The sequence below is a fragment of the Peromyscus leucopus genome, chromosome 4 (assembly GCF_004664715.2).
Source record: "Peromyscus leucopus breed LL Stock chromosome 4, UCI_PerLeu_2.1, whole genome shotgun sequence".
NCBI lineage: Eukaryota > Metazoa > Chordata > Mammalia > Rodentia > Cricetidae > Peromyscus > Peromyscus leucopus.
In genome coordinates, this window is record NC_051066.1 from 111,627,507 (window position 1) to 111,645,339 (window position 17,833).

The 17,833-nt window shown below is 41.1% G+C and overlaps 1 protein-coding gene across 2 annotated transcripts in view; it reads left to right on the forward strand.

Annotated features, from left to right (window-relative positions):
- Nucleotides 1-17,833, forward strand: part of Plcb1 (phospholipase C beta 1) — a 701,254-nt gene that overhangs the window by 622,288 nt on the left and 61,133 nt on the right. The window contains exon 32 of one of the 2 annotated variants that reach the window (XM_028884531.2): nucleotides 8,024-8,141. The exons of the other annotated variant lie outside the window; for it this stretch is intronic. Within the exon in view, the coding sequence (XP_028740364.1) occupies nucleotides 8,024-8,122 (99 nt within the window). The 3' untranslated portion in view covers nucleotides 8,123-8,141. The remainder of the gene's footprint in view (nucleotides 1-8,023; nucleotides 8,142-17,833) is intronic. 2 annotated transcript variants of the gene reach the window in all.

The window sequence follows — 17,833 nt, forward strand, 5'->3', positions numbered from 1 at the left end:
GACCAGAAAGTCCTCCCTCCTGAGTACACCATAGTGGAAGGGCCTGCCATAGATATGAACCAAACCAAAAAGAGCAGCAACCAAAGAAAAGAGGAAAAACTCAAGGAAATGAAAATAATCAGTAGTCGCCATAAAACAGGTTCACCGAGTCAGCTCCATTCAGTAAGAGTGATGACAAGGCAGAGTGATTTTTACGACATCTAGACATTTATGAACTGTTCCCAGTTTATGACAAGAACCGTATCGATGGCAAGCTTCACCTGGAAGTATGCCCAAATGTCACTCTCAGTTCTGGAAAGCAGCAGCCCTTCTCAAAAATGGGACAGAAAAGCGTTCTAAGTAGAACCTGATAGTGCATCATCATTTGCTTGTAGAAAAAGTGTCAGGAGATGGAATCTCTCCTCAGTCTTCTATGTCTTTCAGCATGTTATTGAACATACTAATTCACTCTCCCTTCACCCACTTCATCCATGTAATATAGTCACAGGTCAGTGTCCACAGTCATGGCCTGAACACGGAGAAAGCTCTTTTGTCTGTACTTTTTTTTTTAATCCTAATCTACTATTTTGAGATGTTCAGAACCCTAGACTTATCTGCATAATATAGTCTTCCTTGTTGATAAACAAATTCTTGTCTTTTAAAAGTCAAAGGAGATTTAAAAATTGAACACAAGAAATGTATCCAATTGGTGAAAGCCAACAGTACTCAGTGGCAAGGCATTTCCCTGGCCCAGCAGAGCACAAGCTGCCTTGGAGGTTCATGTAAAGTGGAGCTTTGCAGAACCTTGACTCAGCAGCACACTTAGGCTCCCAATGAACCTGAGTCCTCAAGTTCTTACTAACCTGCAACAGAACAATGAAAGGAGAGTATGGTTAATCAGAAACAATATCTTTAATCTTTTTGGTCCCTATTTGCCAGGGAGCATATGATGGGCCCAGTGCAAAAGTTTAGTTTGGTTGTGAGCCTAGCCCTTTAACAGCTGAGCTATCCCTCCAGCCCAACTGGATCAGGCCCTCTGGAAAAGTGAGACAGTTGATTAGCTTGAACTATTTAGTAGGCACCCAGGCAGTGGGACTGGGACCTGTCCTTAGTGCATGAGCTGGCTTTTAGAGCCTGGGGCCTATGCTGGGACACTTTGCTCAGCCTGGGTGAAGGGAGGAGGGGACTGGACCTGCCTGGACTGAATCTACCAGGCTGAGCTGAATCCCCAGGAGAGTCCTTGCCCTGGAGGAGATGGGAATGGGGGGGATGGGCTGAGGGGAGGGGGGCGGGAGGAGGGAGGACAGGGGAATCCATGGCTGATATGTAAAATTAAATCAAATTACAAAATAAAAATAAAAAGCTTAGTTTGGACTGCCCCACTTGCGACTGGTAGCAGACTCCTTTGGTAGGTAGATTTCATTTTTATTTCTATTATAAGAAGGCACAGTGTGTCTGTTGCATTGGCTTGTAACTTTTGACAGTATAACAAAAAAAAAAATGGAGATGTTTGATCCTTAGAGGCAATTTATACAACAAATAGATATTTTGACCCTGGATTTGACATAAGATCAAATTGTCCATTGCTGTGCCCGAGTCCAACTGAGACTCATTAAGTTACAGACAATAGACATTCTTAAAGGTGATATTCATTCAGCTCCTTTTCAACAGAATTCTTCCTTCCAGAGATATATTCAGATACATGTTTCCTGGCGGTCACCTGCTTCACTGAGCCCTTAAATGTATGTCTTCGATTGTGTCGAAGATATGTATTTTTGCAAAATTCAACCACAGAATCTATAAGATGCTTCCAAGAACACTGTTCAGGCTTCCAACTCAGTGACATAATTGGTTTCCTTGGGATTTCTATACCTGGGTTTGCCAAGCCAATAAGAAAGAATTAGTGTATATAAAATGTGTTGGAAGCAATTCAAGAGCTCAGCTGCAAATACCAATCAGCCACTGCCTGTGTGGACTTAAACGACAAGTTACGATGATACAGAGGGCCTTCTGCTCTTACTCCTGAACATTTGAAAGAGGTTTATTCTAGTATGTTGCCCTCAATCTGTTGCAGATATTCCAATGTGTATTGATCATTCTGCGGCTACTGGATCTCGTTAAAGGAATCATCCTTTGACGAGACTTTTAATGAACTGTCTGCCTGACCTCATAAAACAGTCGATAAATTTGTAATTTCTTTTTTCTCTGACACTTAATTTGTCTTTGGTATTTCTTAGGCCATAGGTTTCTGCTTTAATTTAGCTCTTCATCAAGAGAGAATTCCAAGAAGCCTTAGGGCATTTTTCATTTATTCCCAAAGAATGTTTCACCATGTAGCCACTGCCTCTTCTTTCTTTTGTCAATGAGGGGAATATAGACTGGGTTTCCTCATTTCTCCCTCTGACATCTCTGAGGCAGGGTGAATGGTCACCTAGGGTGTGAAGTTTATCATGCTAGAAACCACTGCCAGTCTTTGAGATGGAACTCTGGGTGCAGCTGACATTTGACCTGGTATTCACAGGAGAAAGGCTTAACTTGGGGAGCTAAAGTTAGACCTTTCTTCACCTAATTCATTTATACCTCTAATCTTTGTTATTTGATGGACACGCATGGATTTTCCCTGCCAGTATCAATTAGAACTCCTTGTGGGAACGCAAACTCCTCAGTGGGCGCTAGCAGCCTTTGGGCCATGCTTACTCATTGTCAAATCCTGATTAACCCACACAGTTGCTTGGTCTTATGTGTTCTATATGAGGTTAGTTTTCATTTTTATCTATGCAAAGAATTGTGTTCTGAGAAAATGATATTGTTACCTTTCATTTCCTTGAACATAAAACTGAAACATGTTTACTTTCCTTCTGGGAGATGCTAGGATAGTGGAATCATTTTTTACTCCCTTTGTCCAATTTCAACTTATTTTTAAAATCTATTATGATCATAAAGACTTTTTAAAATTAGAATAAATTTTAATTAAAAAAAAAGCCTCAGTGTCTCTGGCCACTACTCTAAAATACAGTAAAACTAGTAAGAACAAAAAAAACGTTAGTTATGCACCTCACTGGTATGAGTGGTTCCTTCAGTGAGAGCAAAGGCTCTCTAGAAGTTTTGACCTATGTTTACAGTGTGTCCCCAGTTTTTAGATGTCCTTACTTGGGGAGACAATGAAAAAGGTAATGGCATGAGATAATCATAAAGACAGCGTTTAATCATAAGGTATAAGACTAGTATATGCCATGCTGTCAGTGTTCTTTTCAGTTTCGTCTACATGCTTATAGCCTTCTTTGCTGAACATTCTTTAGTTTAAAATGTGTACCAGAATCTACATTGCCTTCCTTCTGCAGTGATATTTTCACTGGGTATAGAATTTTGTATTGGCGGTTACTTTCTGGCAGCTCACTGGGGATAAAATTCTGCTGCTTTCCTGCATCTGCTATAGTGTAGTTCTATAGACATGATTTGTATTCCTTCCCTTTGGCTTCATTTATACTTTTTTCTTTGATCTTATACATTGTTTCCATAATGTATCTGTGTGTTTGAAATGGGCAGACAGATAAATAGCTCTAAAATGTATCTGTGTTTGAAGTAGCCAGACAGATAACTTTAATATATCTCAGTATTTGAAATGGTCAGATACACAGCTTTAATTGTCTTATACAGCTTATAATGTATCTGTGTGTTTTAAGTGGCCAGACAGATAATGCTATAATGTTTTTGTGTGTTTGAATTGGTCAGACAGATAACTCTAATGTATCTGTGTGTTTGAAATGGCCAGACAGATAACTCCAAAATGCATCTGTGTGTCTGAAGTGGCCAGACAGATAACTCTATAATGTATCTGTGTGTTTTAAGTGGCCAGAAAGATAACTCTATAATGTTTTTGTGTTTGAAGTAGCCAGACAAATAACTCAGTAATATGTCTGTGTGTTTGAAATGGCCAGACAGATAACTCTATAATGTATCTCTATGTTTGAAGTGGTCAGAAAGATAACTCTAATGTATCTCTGTGTTTGAAATGGCCAGATAGATAACCCTATAATGTTTGTGTGTGTTTGAAATGGCCAGACAGATAACTCTATAATGTATCTCTATGTTTGAAGTGGTCAGAAAGATAACTCTAATGTATCTCTGTGTTTGAAATGGCCAGATAGATAACCCTATAATGTTTGTGTGTGTTTGAAGTGGCCAGACAGATTACTCTAAAATGTATCTGTGTGTTTGCTATGGCCAGACACAGAGCTTCATCTGTTCTGTCAGACTCTCAGATGTCATGTCTGCAAACAATGGCTTCTGTGAAATGTTTTCCTTCACTTCTAGGATTTTATTCTCTGTGTGTGTGTGTGTGTATGTATATGTGTGCGCATGCACGTGTGTATGCACACATGCGTGTTTGTGCATATGTCTGCGTGTGTGTGTTTGTGTGCCCTCACACTCATGCATGCACACATGCACAAAATAGACTCTTACTTCCTTTTTCCCTTTCAGTTTTTTTCGCCTTTTTGTTCTGTGCTTCCCTGTGGACAGGTATTTTTCTGGCTGTCTCTCTAACATACTGACTCTATCCTGCTCATCCACTAAGTTTTAACTCTCAAGCTGTATGCTTTCTTTTATTTCTAAAAGTTCTATTTGGCTTCTTGTCAAGTCAGTAGTCTGGAGGCTGTAGCTTTCTGTATGGAGGATTCCCTGTGACTTCCCTGACTCTGGAGAGACCTCAGATTTGGGGTATAGGCTCTTCACCCTTCAAAGTTTTCAGAGAAGAATTCAGATGCTCCAGTTTGAGCAAGGCCCATAAGGGCCATACAAAGCATTTGGATTTTAGTTGCTTGGATTCATGGGTCCTTTCATTTGGGCCTAGTCAATCCTTAATATTTAGTGGTTTCTAAAGAAGGTAATTTTAAAATCAAATCCAACTTTTTTCTGTTTACAGTGGGAGAGACAGTCCAAGCAACTCAACTAGCCAATGCTTGAGATAGGAAGGCCTGTCATAGCAGTGTTGAATTCTTTAATATCTGAGTTAGTCCCACTTCGACAGAGACATGCAGCCTGCAGGGAACTATGCTTGTGCATGGCAGGAAATTTGCTCCTGCTGTGTGGAGTTTAGCTCCATGCAGTCTTAAAACGCTGTTTCCCCATCTAATGCAGGCACGAAGCAGGAAAGATGGGCAAGTGGGCTTCAGTCTAGACAGGTAAAGATGTGAAGCCAAGTCACCAAAGAGCCTATTGCTGCCTTCACAAATGCCTATGTTCTAAAACTGCTGCCATGCCTCAGCCACCCTTTGACTCTCTGGAGATGAAAAATGTAGAGAACATTAACCATCCCACTTATTCCCTTTGGGGCATTATCACAAAGCTATCCATGCTGTGTAAAAGTCAGAAATTGCCTTATTTAAAAAATGTCAACTTCTCTTGAACAATTGGATGATGTAATTTTGAGAGAAGCACACTGACAAACCTCTGCCTATGAAGGGGCTACCCCTTAAGCTTGGTATGGCCTAGGCTGCTTCACAGATTCCCGTTACCTCTAAAAGGTGATGAGTTTGAAGTTGACCTCTAAAAGGTGATGAGTTTGAAGTCTCAACAAAGTTGTAACAAAGATTCACTTGGGGATAGTTGATTTCTTCTCCTTTTCTCTTCCCAGGTAACTTGCTTTCTCCCTCCTTTTCTGGATTTTCCCTTCCTGGAAATGAGATGATGTGGCAATATGCAATTAGTTATAATGGGTTAAGGCAGAGACTCCAACGGGAATACTCTCTACCCGCTAAGTAGATGGTCTTGAGTTATGGTTCTGTCTTCTCACAAAACCCCAATTTAGCATCAGGAATTGACAGAGAGGTGTTCCATCTTCCTATCGCCATACACAAAAAAGACTGCACACTCAGGGTGGGAGCTTTGGGACTCCTTTCAGCTTCCTGTCCTGTGTTCATGCCACCATGCATTATTTGACTGCATTTTTCTACTACTAATTAGATTTTAAATTCTCAATGTATCTCTAATTTTTAAGTCCTCATTTGGGGTAAATGGGATAGTGAAAATTGTCAATACATACATCCTAAACACTTTTAATGCAAAATACATAAAAGTATAGTTGGTATCTGAAAACTATCACATGATTTTACACAAGCCTTTGACATTTTAAGAAGAAAATGGTGAAACTCAGATCAAGAGACATATTTAACCATTATCCAAAGAGAGTATATCTTAAGACTCTTGAAATCCTTGGTAACTCTAAAATGTGGGGACCAAAGGAAATGTTGTCATAAAAGGGCCAGGACAGGGAGGGCCCTGTGCATGTAAAACTCTAGAACATTCTGTTCATCATAGGAAAACAGCAGCTAACACTGAGAGTTACTTTATTTCCTAGGTTATGCCTCTGGAACATCAGTGTAACCAGTCAGCCATGGGAGTCCCATTCATACATTTTACATAAGCAAAAGTCAGTTGGCACAAGCCTTCTGTATCAATTCAATCATTAGTTGAATCTTTGATTCTGACAAGGAAGTTTTGAGATTTCTAACTGAAAGGTTCAAACAGCATTTTCACTCATTACTCTTTGTTTTCGACGGCATCAGAAAACCCTAGGATGTGAAACATAACATAATGTGTTAAGACATCAAGTATTTGTTCACTCCACCCACCTTAGCCAAAGCCACAATGACCATCTCACCTGGGTTTATAATGGTTTCCCTACAGCTGTGTATCCATTCACAGCCTATTCCTAGCCTGGCAGCCAGAGTCAGCCTTTAAATCAAGCCACTGCTCTATTCAAGACCTTTTGATGGCCCTGTCTCTCTCACAACATATGCTTACAAGATCCAACCCTTCATTCTATATCCTTTCTTCATTTCCACATGGATCTACCACTGCCCAGGCCATACTGACCTCTGTGCTGAGCCCTGGCAAGCCAGCCAATCCAACCTTGGGCCCCTGTATAGAGTGTTTCCTCACACCCCACATGTTTATTCAACAACTTTCTCCGTATTTCAAGTCTTTCTCACACCAGAGATCTTGAAGAGACCTTGCATGATCACTTTATTTAAATTTCGCCTGGCAGGATTGGACAGATTGTTAAGAATATTAGCTGCTTTGCCAGAGCGCCCAAGTTCAAATCCCAGCACCCACATGGTGGTTCATGGCTGTTTGTAATTCTAGTTTAAGGGAACCCAGCACATTTTTCTGGCCTCTGTGGTCACCTAGCACGTACGTGGTACACAGACATACATGGAGGTAAAACACTCATATACATAAAGGTTAAGAAAAAAATCTTAAATTTGCACACTACCACCAACTTCCATTTCTGACCCTTTTCTCATTTTTATTCTAGACTACTGCCTAGTCAGTCATTAGTTTCTTTTCTAAGTCTGGCTGTCTTTCCCCCATAGGGTATAAGCTGCAGGGAGCAAAGAGCTTCATCTATTTTCTCTACTTCTATTTGCTAATGCCCATGCACTGCACTCTAGATACCCAAGAATAACGCCTGCCACATTCTTGCTGTTCAGTAAATATTTTTGTTCAATATAGAACACCTCATAAATTTGTATGCCACTTGACTCCGGGGCCACAATAATCTTCTTAGCATGGCTCCAGTTGTCACATATATATGCTGCTGAAGGGAGTTCCAGTAAAGAGTTTTGAATTTCTTTACTTACGTAGAGGGATAATTAACTTCATTTTAAAACATTCTCTCTTTGGGTATGAAAAGTAGAGCATCAAAACTCAACCCACCGGGCTGCCTCATCCCACTGAAAAGCTGTCAATCAAATACCATCTTTTCTCAGCTCTCTTGACATAGTAGGACATACAAATTTGTCATCACATCTAATCCCTGGAGAGGATGGGGAAGAGCCAAGAAGTCAATTAGCAGTCCCACTGCATTTTTGGCAAGCTGGGTCTTGTGCTACCCTGCAGGTGCTGAGGGAGGTGGGGGTGTTAAGCTGCCACTCCAGATGGCCCATCAAGGGACTACCCAGACCTAAATTTGAAACACCAGGTGACTCAGAAAGCCATTTCCCTGCCATAGAAATGACAGCCTCCCTTTTTCTCCACACAGGGGGAAGGCTCCTCCTCAGTCTTGTCGGAAACTTGCCATGAGGATCCCTCTGTTCCCCCCAACTTTACTCCCCCCAACCCTCAAGCTCTCAAGTGGTGAGCGCCGTCCTTCTAGCCAGGTAGGACTGGATGGGAGGGCCCTTTTGAGAGAAGGGTGGTGTGTGGCCTTCTCCTGCTCAGGCAGTGTGGACTTGCCTGTTTGGTCCTCACCCTCCTCCTCCTCCACAGTCCCATCTATTTCCTGTGGAATTTCCAGCACATCTGGAATGCCTTCCTTGGCCTCGTCCTCCTCTGCTGTTTATTCCTCCATCCTTGCATTCTTTGCGACAGGCGCAAACTCCCTCTTCTTTACTCCTCTTCCTCCTCCTTCCCTTTGCTTCTATCTACACATTGGCTCCCACTTTAATCTTTCTTTCCCCCTTCTTGCTCTTCATCTGTTCTTCCCACTGTGGAAGTGTATTTTCCAGTGACTCTCACTGCCCGCTTTTCCTCACATGGCCCCATTTTATTTTTTAAACCAAAGGGGAGTCTCTGAGGGAATCTTTGTAACCCAGTCTACTCTACATCATAGTATGCCTTCTAAAAATTCAACACAGTTAATTTATTATCACATGACCTTTAGAGTTAAGAGGGCAGGCCATGAGCCTGACTCTGTGGAAGTGAGAACACTAGATCCCTGCAGTAGAGATTCTGGGTTAGCAGCTAGAGACCTGAGCAGACTGCAGGTTTGAACTTCGAACAGGAGACTTGCACTCGCAGCTGTGTTGTGAGAATTTACTGCATTCCTTACACTAATCCGAAAACGGGTCTGTGCCATTCCAGAGGGTGTGCATTTGGGAAGAGACGTGAGGCATCTTTGTGATTAAAAAAAAAAAAAGTCAATTTTTTTACCACGCAATAGCCTGGCTAATTATGGCTGACAACATCTTATTGTATACTGCGAAATAATAGTGGAAAAAATTCTGAATGTGTTCAATACATTTGTGTGCACACACGCACACACACACACACACACACACACACACACACACACACAGTCTTTCTCTCTCTTTCCCGCTCACTCACTCTCTCACACACACCCACACATACCAATCACCTTATCCTGATCCACACAAGCCATGTGCCTGCACTGCTATACTGAAATATTGTACTATAGTCCATAAAGATACTGTGATAAGGAATTCAGAGATTAAAAAATAAAGTGTATTTTAAAATAGAACAATGTTTTTAATAGCAAGATGCTTTTCTGATGTAACAAAAATAGAGTTCTACAATGAAACTGAAAATATTTTTTCTTCAAATATTGGTTGACCTGTGGTGTAATGCAGCATAGAAACATGTCCAAAAATGGTTGCAAACAACTCCTTGCTGAGGAAGGGAGGTAAGTCCCTGCATGCCCTCTTTGCCAGTGGCGTTGGCTCACTGCTGACCAAATCTTAGGGGGTCTGTTTGGGCATCCTCTTGAGTACACATCCTGATCCGAGAGGTCTGTTTGGGTAGAAGAATCTGTCCTTCTAACCAATTCCCCCATTTAATGAAGAGATACTCACATTTCTGTGACCATGATGTGACTGTCAGGGTTCTAGAACATTCCTACATCCTGTCTTAAGCCTATGGAAAAATCTGTAAGCTGCCTCCATACTTATGTTTTTATCTAATCATAAGCTTGACCCATTGATATCTCTTGGTGAGTGAGAGGGGAAAGGTGGCGAGGGAAAGGAGATAGGGAGAGGGAGAGAAAGAGCATATTTGAGAGCAAAGTTACAGCCTAGTCATGATTTCTGACCACATCATCTCATCAACGACGACTGTGTGACCCTGTGATAAAGCTCGTTCCTGGAGAGGAAGGCTGGCGTATACTGATTTCCATCTTGTACAGGAAGCCACAGGGGAAGCTTGGAGACACCCTCCTCATTGGGCTCTGAGTGTTAAGTCTTCTTTTTTGTTGGTTGATTGCTGCCTGGTGGTTTATACCTGTTTGTGGAGGGAGGGGAGGTACCACCGCACAAGTGTGGAGAGCAGAGGATGGTTTGCAGGAGCTGGTTCTTTCCTTCCACCCTGTGGGTCCCGGGGTCAAACTTGAACCTGCCTCGGCAGCCAGTCTCTTCGCCAGCTGAGCCATCTCTCACTGGCTCTGTTTTGAGAGCCCTTGTGAGGCGTTCTCTGCAATGAGTAGAACTCTGGAGTCTCTCAAAGGATGCAGATGACAGTGGCCCTAAGGATACGTATGGGATTTGAGCTTGATTTTTCAAAACCAATACGTAGAGACTCTAAATGTCCCTTTCTGTCCTAGTGTTCTGTTGGGCTTGTGATGGGGCCCCATTTACAACTTTATTCCCTACAGAATAACAACTGCGCTTCCTGCTTGGCACACAGTAACAAAACAATCAACCAACCAAATAAACAACCAAAATACCAAAATGGTACATCTTTTAAAAGAGTATTCCCATAGTACCTGGACTTCCCCCAAAATCTTTAATCACATTGTTAGTTTGCTCCCCTTAGCTGCTCAGAGACAAGGGGTGATGGCAAAATAAACTAACCTCACACTTTTCATGAAAAATAGGTCTCACTGCTAAACCAGGAAAAGAAAAACTAATTATAGAATTTTATAGTTTAAAAAATACAAATCATTCTTATGTAACAGTATATAGAGTCATTTTTGCTCCCATTTTAATTTTCCCAAAATGTTTCTTATTTTTCACTAAACATTTCTATTTATACCTAGCAATTGAAAATGAGCAAATTAATTGAAGCTAGTAGTACATACAGTTCTCCTGTTTATGACATGAAGAAGGTGGGTCCCAAGAGTACTTGTCTACAATAGCTGAAGTTCATGTTTTTAAAATTGTAAATGTACACTTTCATCACTGATGAAAAAAGTACATTCTTTGTTATTAGCTAGAAATCAATAGGTGAAGCAGAACAGGTAGCCCAGACTTCTAATCCTTATAACTTCTATTTTTAGTAGTGACAAATCATGGTATAGCAAATTTTCAAGTAAGTGTTTGCTTCTTTTGTGTAGATGTGAATCATTAGATAAGCCTAGGGGGACCAGGAGAGATGGCTCAGCAGTTTAAAAGCTTATTGTTCTTGCAGAGGACCCACATTCGGTTCCCAACATCCATGATGTCAAGAGGCTCACATTTGCCTTGAACTCTAGCTCCAAGGAATTTGACATTTTCTTCTGGACCCCAAGGTCACCTGCACTCACACATACACAGACACATACATAAACATAATTAAAATAAAATGAATCTTTGAAAAAATTAAGGATCTGTAAAGTGACCCACTCCTAAAAATACTGAAGGCATTACCTTGGGAAAATACAGCTTAATGACAAGCATTTATTAAGTGCCTGTTGTGTTCTAGACTTTGCCAACAGGGAACTCAAAAGAACAGAAAACACAGCTCCTCCATGTGTTGGCATATTAAAAGTCAGTTAGCGGCAAGAGAAAGGTATTAAAAGTTGTCCAATTAAAATAATTTTAAAATAGCATTTATCTCACGTGCCCTGTTGTCCACACCTTCTGACCACATCACTTGTACCAGCTTCTAGTTCTCAGTGTTGTACACTTGAAGAAACTGAGGTTTCAGAGTTTAGTGGCCGCCCTTGGCCCCATCCTCCACTCACCATTTAACATATGCATGTAGACTAAATGGATTTGGCTCCCTTGGCATCTTACTCTCTTCTGTCCCTAATCCCTCCTTGGTGAAGTCTTCCACGTCCCCAGCCGTCTATAAGCATCCTTGTTAGTTAAGCTTTCTTCTGAAATATCCCAGAAAGAGGCTGCCATGTACTAGAGCTAGGGTGTAGAAGGGGCTGCAGTGGACCAGGGGCTAGAGTTCACTAGTGACTAGTGAACACGGAGGGCCAGTGTGTATGAGGGGCTAGTGTGTAGGCTGTGCTATGGGCCTTGTTTGATTTGTTAAGCAGATGGCTTTCATACATCCTTTGAAGTTGTACTTATTATGCCCTAGTTTATCCCAGAGGATACTGGGATATCTAAAGACTATCTTGAAAGAGAACCATCTCCTTCTAGATTATATCTAAGTGTTACTCACAGAGCAAAAAGGGGCTTCTCTGGAATGTATGACCCCTCACCCTGCTCTTTTTCTTTGGCAACAGAGGCAAAACAACTGCTTCAGGCTACATTAAGAAGGATTTAAGTAAGAAATAAAGGGATTTCTCTGAGAGTGAGGGTGTCTAAACCCATAAAGGGACCTCTAAGGACTGTGGTGTGTGTGTCTTTGAAGATCTTTAAATGTGAAAACAATTCTTTCACCAACAGAAAGTTCCGTAACCTTTGTATGGTCTCCTTTGAGTCTGTCAAGGATATGATTAATTAAAGGCAGACATTTACCACTAAAATAATAGGCATGAGATTCAGAGAATTGGAGGTGTTGGAGGACTCATTAAACAGTTGCATAAATATCACACTGAAAGATTTAATGAGTCCATAAGGTCACTGATAGAGCAATGGAGCGCCGATGGCCTAGAAAAAATAAATTAGAATCGATAGTGTGCTTCCTTACTAACCACAGAGAGATGGAGTCTATAATTATATCTTAATGATGCATATTGGTGTTCCCATCCTGGAGAAAATGAAAATAGCTTGTTTTTAGCTTTGTACTCATCGATAATAAAAAGTTCAGGTGTCTATGCTTAGTTGTAGAGCTTGTGGGATCTAGGATACTTTTGCAATGCTACAGTTGGGTGAACAGTGTCCATTGTTTTCTTTTATTGATTCAACTAATAAGTGCCTATTACCTAGCAGGCATTAAGTTTTGAACTGGGAAAATAGAAAGGTGCCTGACGGCCCTGTGTCCAATGGATGATTGTCTACCACTGTGTAGTGTCCAGTTGGACTTTCTGCAAGGACAGAGGATTTTAATGTCTGAGTGGTCAGTGCAGTAGCCACTGCTCACAGGTGGCTCCTCACTATGTGAAATGTAGTTTATACAATGGAATTCTTTATTTAATTAAGTTTTTAATTTAACAGTTACATGCCTGGTTTCCAGTGTGTGGGCCACCTACCTACAAAAGATTTGCATTGACAAAACCCACTAAGATAATTATTATAAAAAGATGTTTGCAAATAGACATCATGGTATCGCTATTTATCATCCCAGCACTTGGAAGACAGAGGCACGAGAATCACCTTAAGTTCAAGACAAGCCAAAACAAACAAACAAAAGCTTTTTGTAGTGGGAAAGAGCAAGTAGCTACTTGGGAAACCCAAACCTGAGGCAAGGTTTGAACTGAGACCAGGACTGAGTTGAAACTTGAAGCAGAGGAGCAGACATAAATACCCACAGCTTTATGGAAAGCCTTAGATAGGAGCATCATATTAGTGTCCTGGAGCTATGTCTGGTCTCATTATTTGTTTCATGCATCTGCTCAGGCTTCCGTAACAATAGACAGATGGGAACTTAAAGAAAAGATATTTATTTTCTCCATGGTGAAGGGTCTGTAAGTCCAAGATCAAGGTTTCCAGTGCAGCTTCCCTTCCAAGCTTACAGGGAGAGCCTGTGCACTGTGTCTTCATACGTCCTTGCTTTGGTGTAAACATGGGGCATGGACCCTACTGTCTATTTCTCTTCATCCCAAATACAGTCCACTGCAAACCAGGGCTTCAGGAAGCAAATTCAAGACCACACAATTTAGAAGACAAGACAATAAGCCAATGTCTTCCCAGTGCTTTACTTTTCATAGAAAAGGAAATGTATTGTTCATATGCAAGTCACAAAGTTTACAGAAAACTGTCACCTTTCTAGCATCTGATGACTTTAGACTAAAGTCTAAAAAAGGCTTAAACCAATATGTTTATTATTGGTTTAATAAACATTATCAAGTGCATTAAGTATTAATTAAGCTAATATTAATTTCTTTTATTCTTTAAGGACAAACCACTGGCATACTGGAGTCAATTATCTATTTTTTTTTTGAGGACTCTGTATTGGTTGTTAAATATGGCTTTTGCTAAATTTTTAATTTCATAAATTTATAAATAAATTAAAAGAAAAGATAAATAATACCCCAAAGTCACTGCTTCTTCATTATTTAATAGCTCTCAACATTGTCATCTTATGTTTTTATATTTGTAGGGTCTGTATGGTGGTTAGAACTGTATTTTCCCACAACCCGTTATTCAAAGTCATTTGTTTGATTGTTTAAAATTGGGCATTGTATAAGAACTTATACCATGAAAAATACTAAATTCTATGAATAGGGCATTTTTTTAAAGAGCCTCTTGTGGAACACATGCCAGCATAGCACTGGCTCAAACTATGGTTTTCAGGCACAGAGTTTCTCTAGTATTTGTATAGAGTTCCTGTTGGAGCATGCCACTGTAGGAAGATTAGTATCCCTCGTAATCTATTTCTGTGGTTCATAACACAATACATGGGCTACATGAGTTGTTAAAAGGTTTACTGGCACTCATGGTTCTGATCGGAGGTCCAGAGGCCACATTTTGATGATGATTTTCTTGTTGGCAGAGTTCCAAGGTAGCAAAATGCTTCACATGGTGAGAGACAAGAACAAGCTTTTATAGCAATCCTGTTTTTTTTTTTTTTCTTAAGATAACTCATCAATCCATTAATCACATGAGTACATTAAACCATTCATTAGGGCAGATCCTTAATCTCCTATTAAATGTCTCACGTTATGCTACTTCTTAATATCTCATAATGGAGTCAAATTGCAACAAGAGTTTCACAGGGGACACATCATATTCAAACCATAGCACTCATTCATTATAAACAAAACAAGATTTCCTGTTGAATTATATCACCTTTCATGCTCTTCTCTTCCCACAGCAGGGAAAGGCTTTTGTTTTGAATAATCCTCTCCTAGGTAGCCAGAAGGTACTATTTTGGGGGAACAAAAGAGCCCCCTAAAACTTAAGTCCAGTCCTGACAACAGTTCTGTAACCCAGTCGGCAATGTCTCCTCCTGAAAATTGCCCCAGCCATCAATCACATCAATGATCCCCCTACCACTGAGGCTCAACACAATCATGGCTGATGCCAAGCCAACACTTTCCTGGTTCATTTCACAGAGTGTGGGTTTTTTTTTTTTTCAATCTTTCTAAAAGTCTTACATAGCAGTAAGTGAAGCTGAATGGATGCTGGGGAAGAAGCAGTTCGGGGATAAAATACGACTTTCTTGTGAGAAGCATATCTCTCTAATATCACCCTTCTACATCATCTTCAAGCAAGTCAGGAGTTGTTCAGACTTTGAAAAATGAGTTTCCATTTGGAAGAGATCATCTTCAACCTCTTAAGAAGTGAAGGCTAAGTCACACTCAGGGGCTCTAAAGTATGAGGAACTGGAAGTTGAAGTGACTTGCTCAAAGTTCCGTAAGAATGATTGGCGGCACTGGCTTCCTTATCTCGGGCCTGCTCTTTGGATTTACTCTGCAGTCCATCTGTTTTCTGAGTGGAGATCTGTTCATGATTTCCTGTGTCATTACAACACATTGTGAGGTTCCAGGAGGCAGGGTTCAAGCAGAAATTGTTAAATGATTTAACATTTTCATCCTTTCTCCATGTGAGATTTGGATACATGAGACATTGTTGGAGATAGGGGAGACTGAGAATCCTAAATCTACCTGAATTTATATGTCAGGATACATAAAATCCTTCATGTGTTTGGTGGGGGGGAGGAGAGAACATTAAAAAATCTGCTAAAAGGAAAATAGGAAGGAAAAGACAGAAGGGGCAGGGCCATCGAGAAGGTGGGAGGAAAGTCTTGAGTAGCAGGGGAACCATAGTAAAAATCAGTGCATCAGCATGAAGGGAACTGCCCACTGTGTCGGAAGCTGTTGTATACTTCCTGTTGCTACCACGTGCTCGCCAAGAGTGGGTCATTTATGCAGAAAATAATCTATTCAGCTGACACTTCTGGAGGTTAAGAAATCACAGAATGCACCACTAGCTTCTACTGAGTACCTACTGAGCATATCTTGATGTAGCATACTGTATCAGAGTCTTCACATAGCAAGATGGAGCAAGTTGCTAGAGAGGTAGGTGGCTTGTGTCACAAAGCCACCCCTGTGATAACCCACTAATCCATCAATCTGTCACTCCCAAGTATCTCATCTTTCACACTGGGGCCAAAATTCCTGCTCTGGAAATGTGAGTGACTCATTCAAACTATAGCCTCCAAAGACTGTCCCTTGGCTTCAGTAACTATGAGGTTGTCAGTAACTTTGTTGTTTTGAGGCAATCAGTGGAAAGTAGATATGGGAGTCTAGATAACACTGGTAGGATCAGGAGGAGGCAAGAAATGGAAGATAGCTCATCTAACATGCTTCTGAAAGTTTGGACTGAAGGAAGTCCTAGAAGAATAATGGGAAAACAAAAGAAATAGAAGGACACCCAGTTCCAAGAAGCTAGGAAGTACTTCTCATTTACAGTTGAGTGTAATTTGACATGAGGAACTCAAGGAGATGATAGCCATAGAGAAGACCAAAGAAGGTTTGTCACCTACTCTCAGGATGGGAGCTTTTCTCCCCATGAGCAGTATTTTAGTGAGTACACAGCAAACTCTCATGAAATATAAGGAGAACCACCCCTGAAGACACCATTTGAACACTGGCTTGTTTTCTTCTACTGTTTAGTGCCTTCTAGTGATAATATTTACACCATGATCTCCAACAATGTAGACTACATGACCTGCTGCTGGCTGCTGCTATACTGAGGCATCTATTACCCAATAGGGTGTCAATTCTAGTTTCAGTCATTAGAACCCACTCCACCTCATGATAGAGGGAAAGCATTTTGCATATAATGAACTCATTTTTCCCACCTTAAGCTGTAGCTTTACACCTGAAGAGGAGTTCTTCAAAGGAAAGATGCAGCTCCTAAAAGAGAAGATTCTCAATAATGGGACATACATAGAACTGCAGGAGATTTCTCTGAATTCCTTTAGAGCCTTTCAGCCCAGAAGCCAGGTCTGAGAGACAAGTTTTACTACCTTTGAAAAAACAGTGGAGCTAGGAACAAGAGATAGAGAATGAGGAAAGCCTGGGTCTTTCAACTGCAGACTTGGAAGTCGAAGGGGAGGGAGAAAATAGAATAGGAGGTAAAGTTTTGTGCATGCCTCTCTAGCCCACAATCCGGAAAAATCTGGACTGGCTCATAGCCCTCCACATCCCATGTGTCTCAGGAGGGCAGGGGAGTTTTGTAATGCCCCAGTAATGGAAAATGACATTCTGAATAGGCTACTTGAAACCTAGCAACAAGCAAAAAAAGGACATGATGATGGCTTGGTGACTAATGTCAGTTCTTCTAGACCATAGGCTCACTCACACAGTGAGTTCTACCACTTTCCTGATGTCAGGCCATGGGGAAGTGTAGGCCAGTAGTAGGGTGCTGGGCCCTGAGAAGACAAATAGAAAGAAGTTTTGCAGGTCAGAGCGTGTAGCACTGCTCTCCCTCAAAGATACCCTGGGTTCTGTAATAGACTTACCCTCCATGTGGGGAAGCAAATAGATGGAGGGAGGTGACAGCTTTTAACTCAAGAGACTGACTCACACAAGAAACAAGGGAACCAATTCTTTGGGGAGCAGAATTTCTAAGCAACTAAGGAAATTAACTATTTCCTTCAGCATTTAGAAAAGAGATGGACACCTTTGTCCCTTCACTGGATGTGTGGTCCTTGCATCTGTAGGGAGTATGCTTTAGGACCATCTTGGCTGAGACTTAAATCACAGCCATTTCACAGGCAGGCAGCCCAGGGGCTGGGCTAGGTGCAGCCAGCTACTTGAGTCAATTGAAAGGGAATTGGTCACCTGGGAGATTTC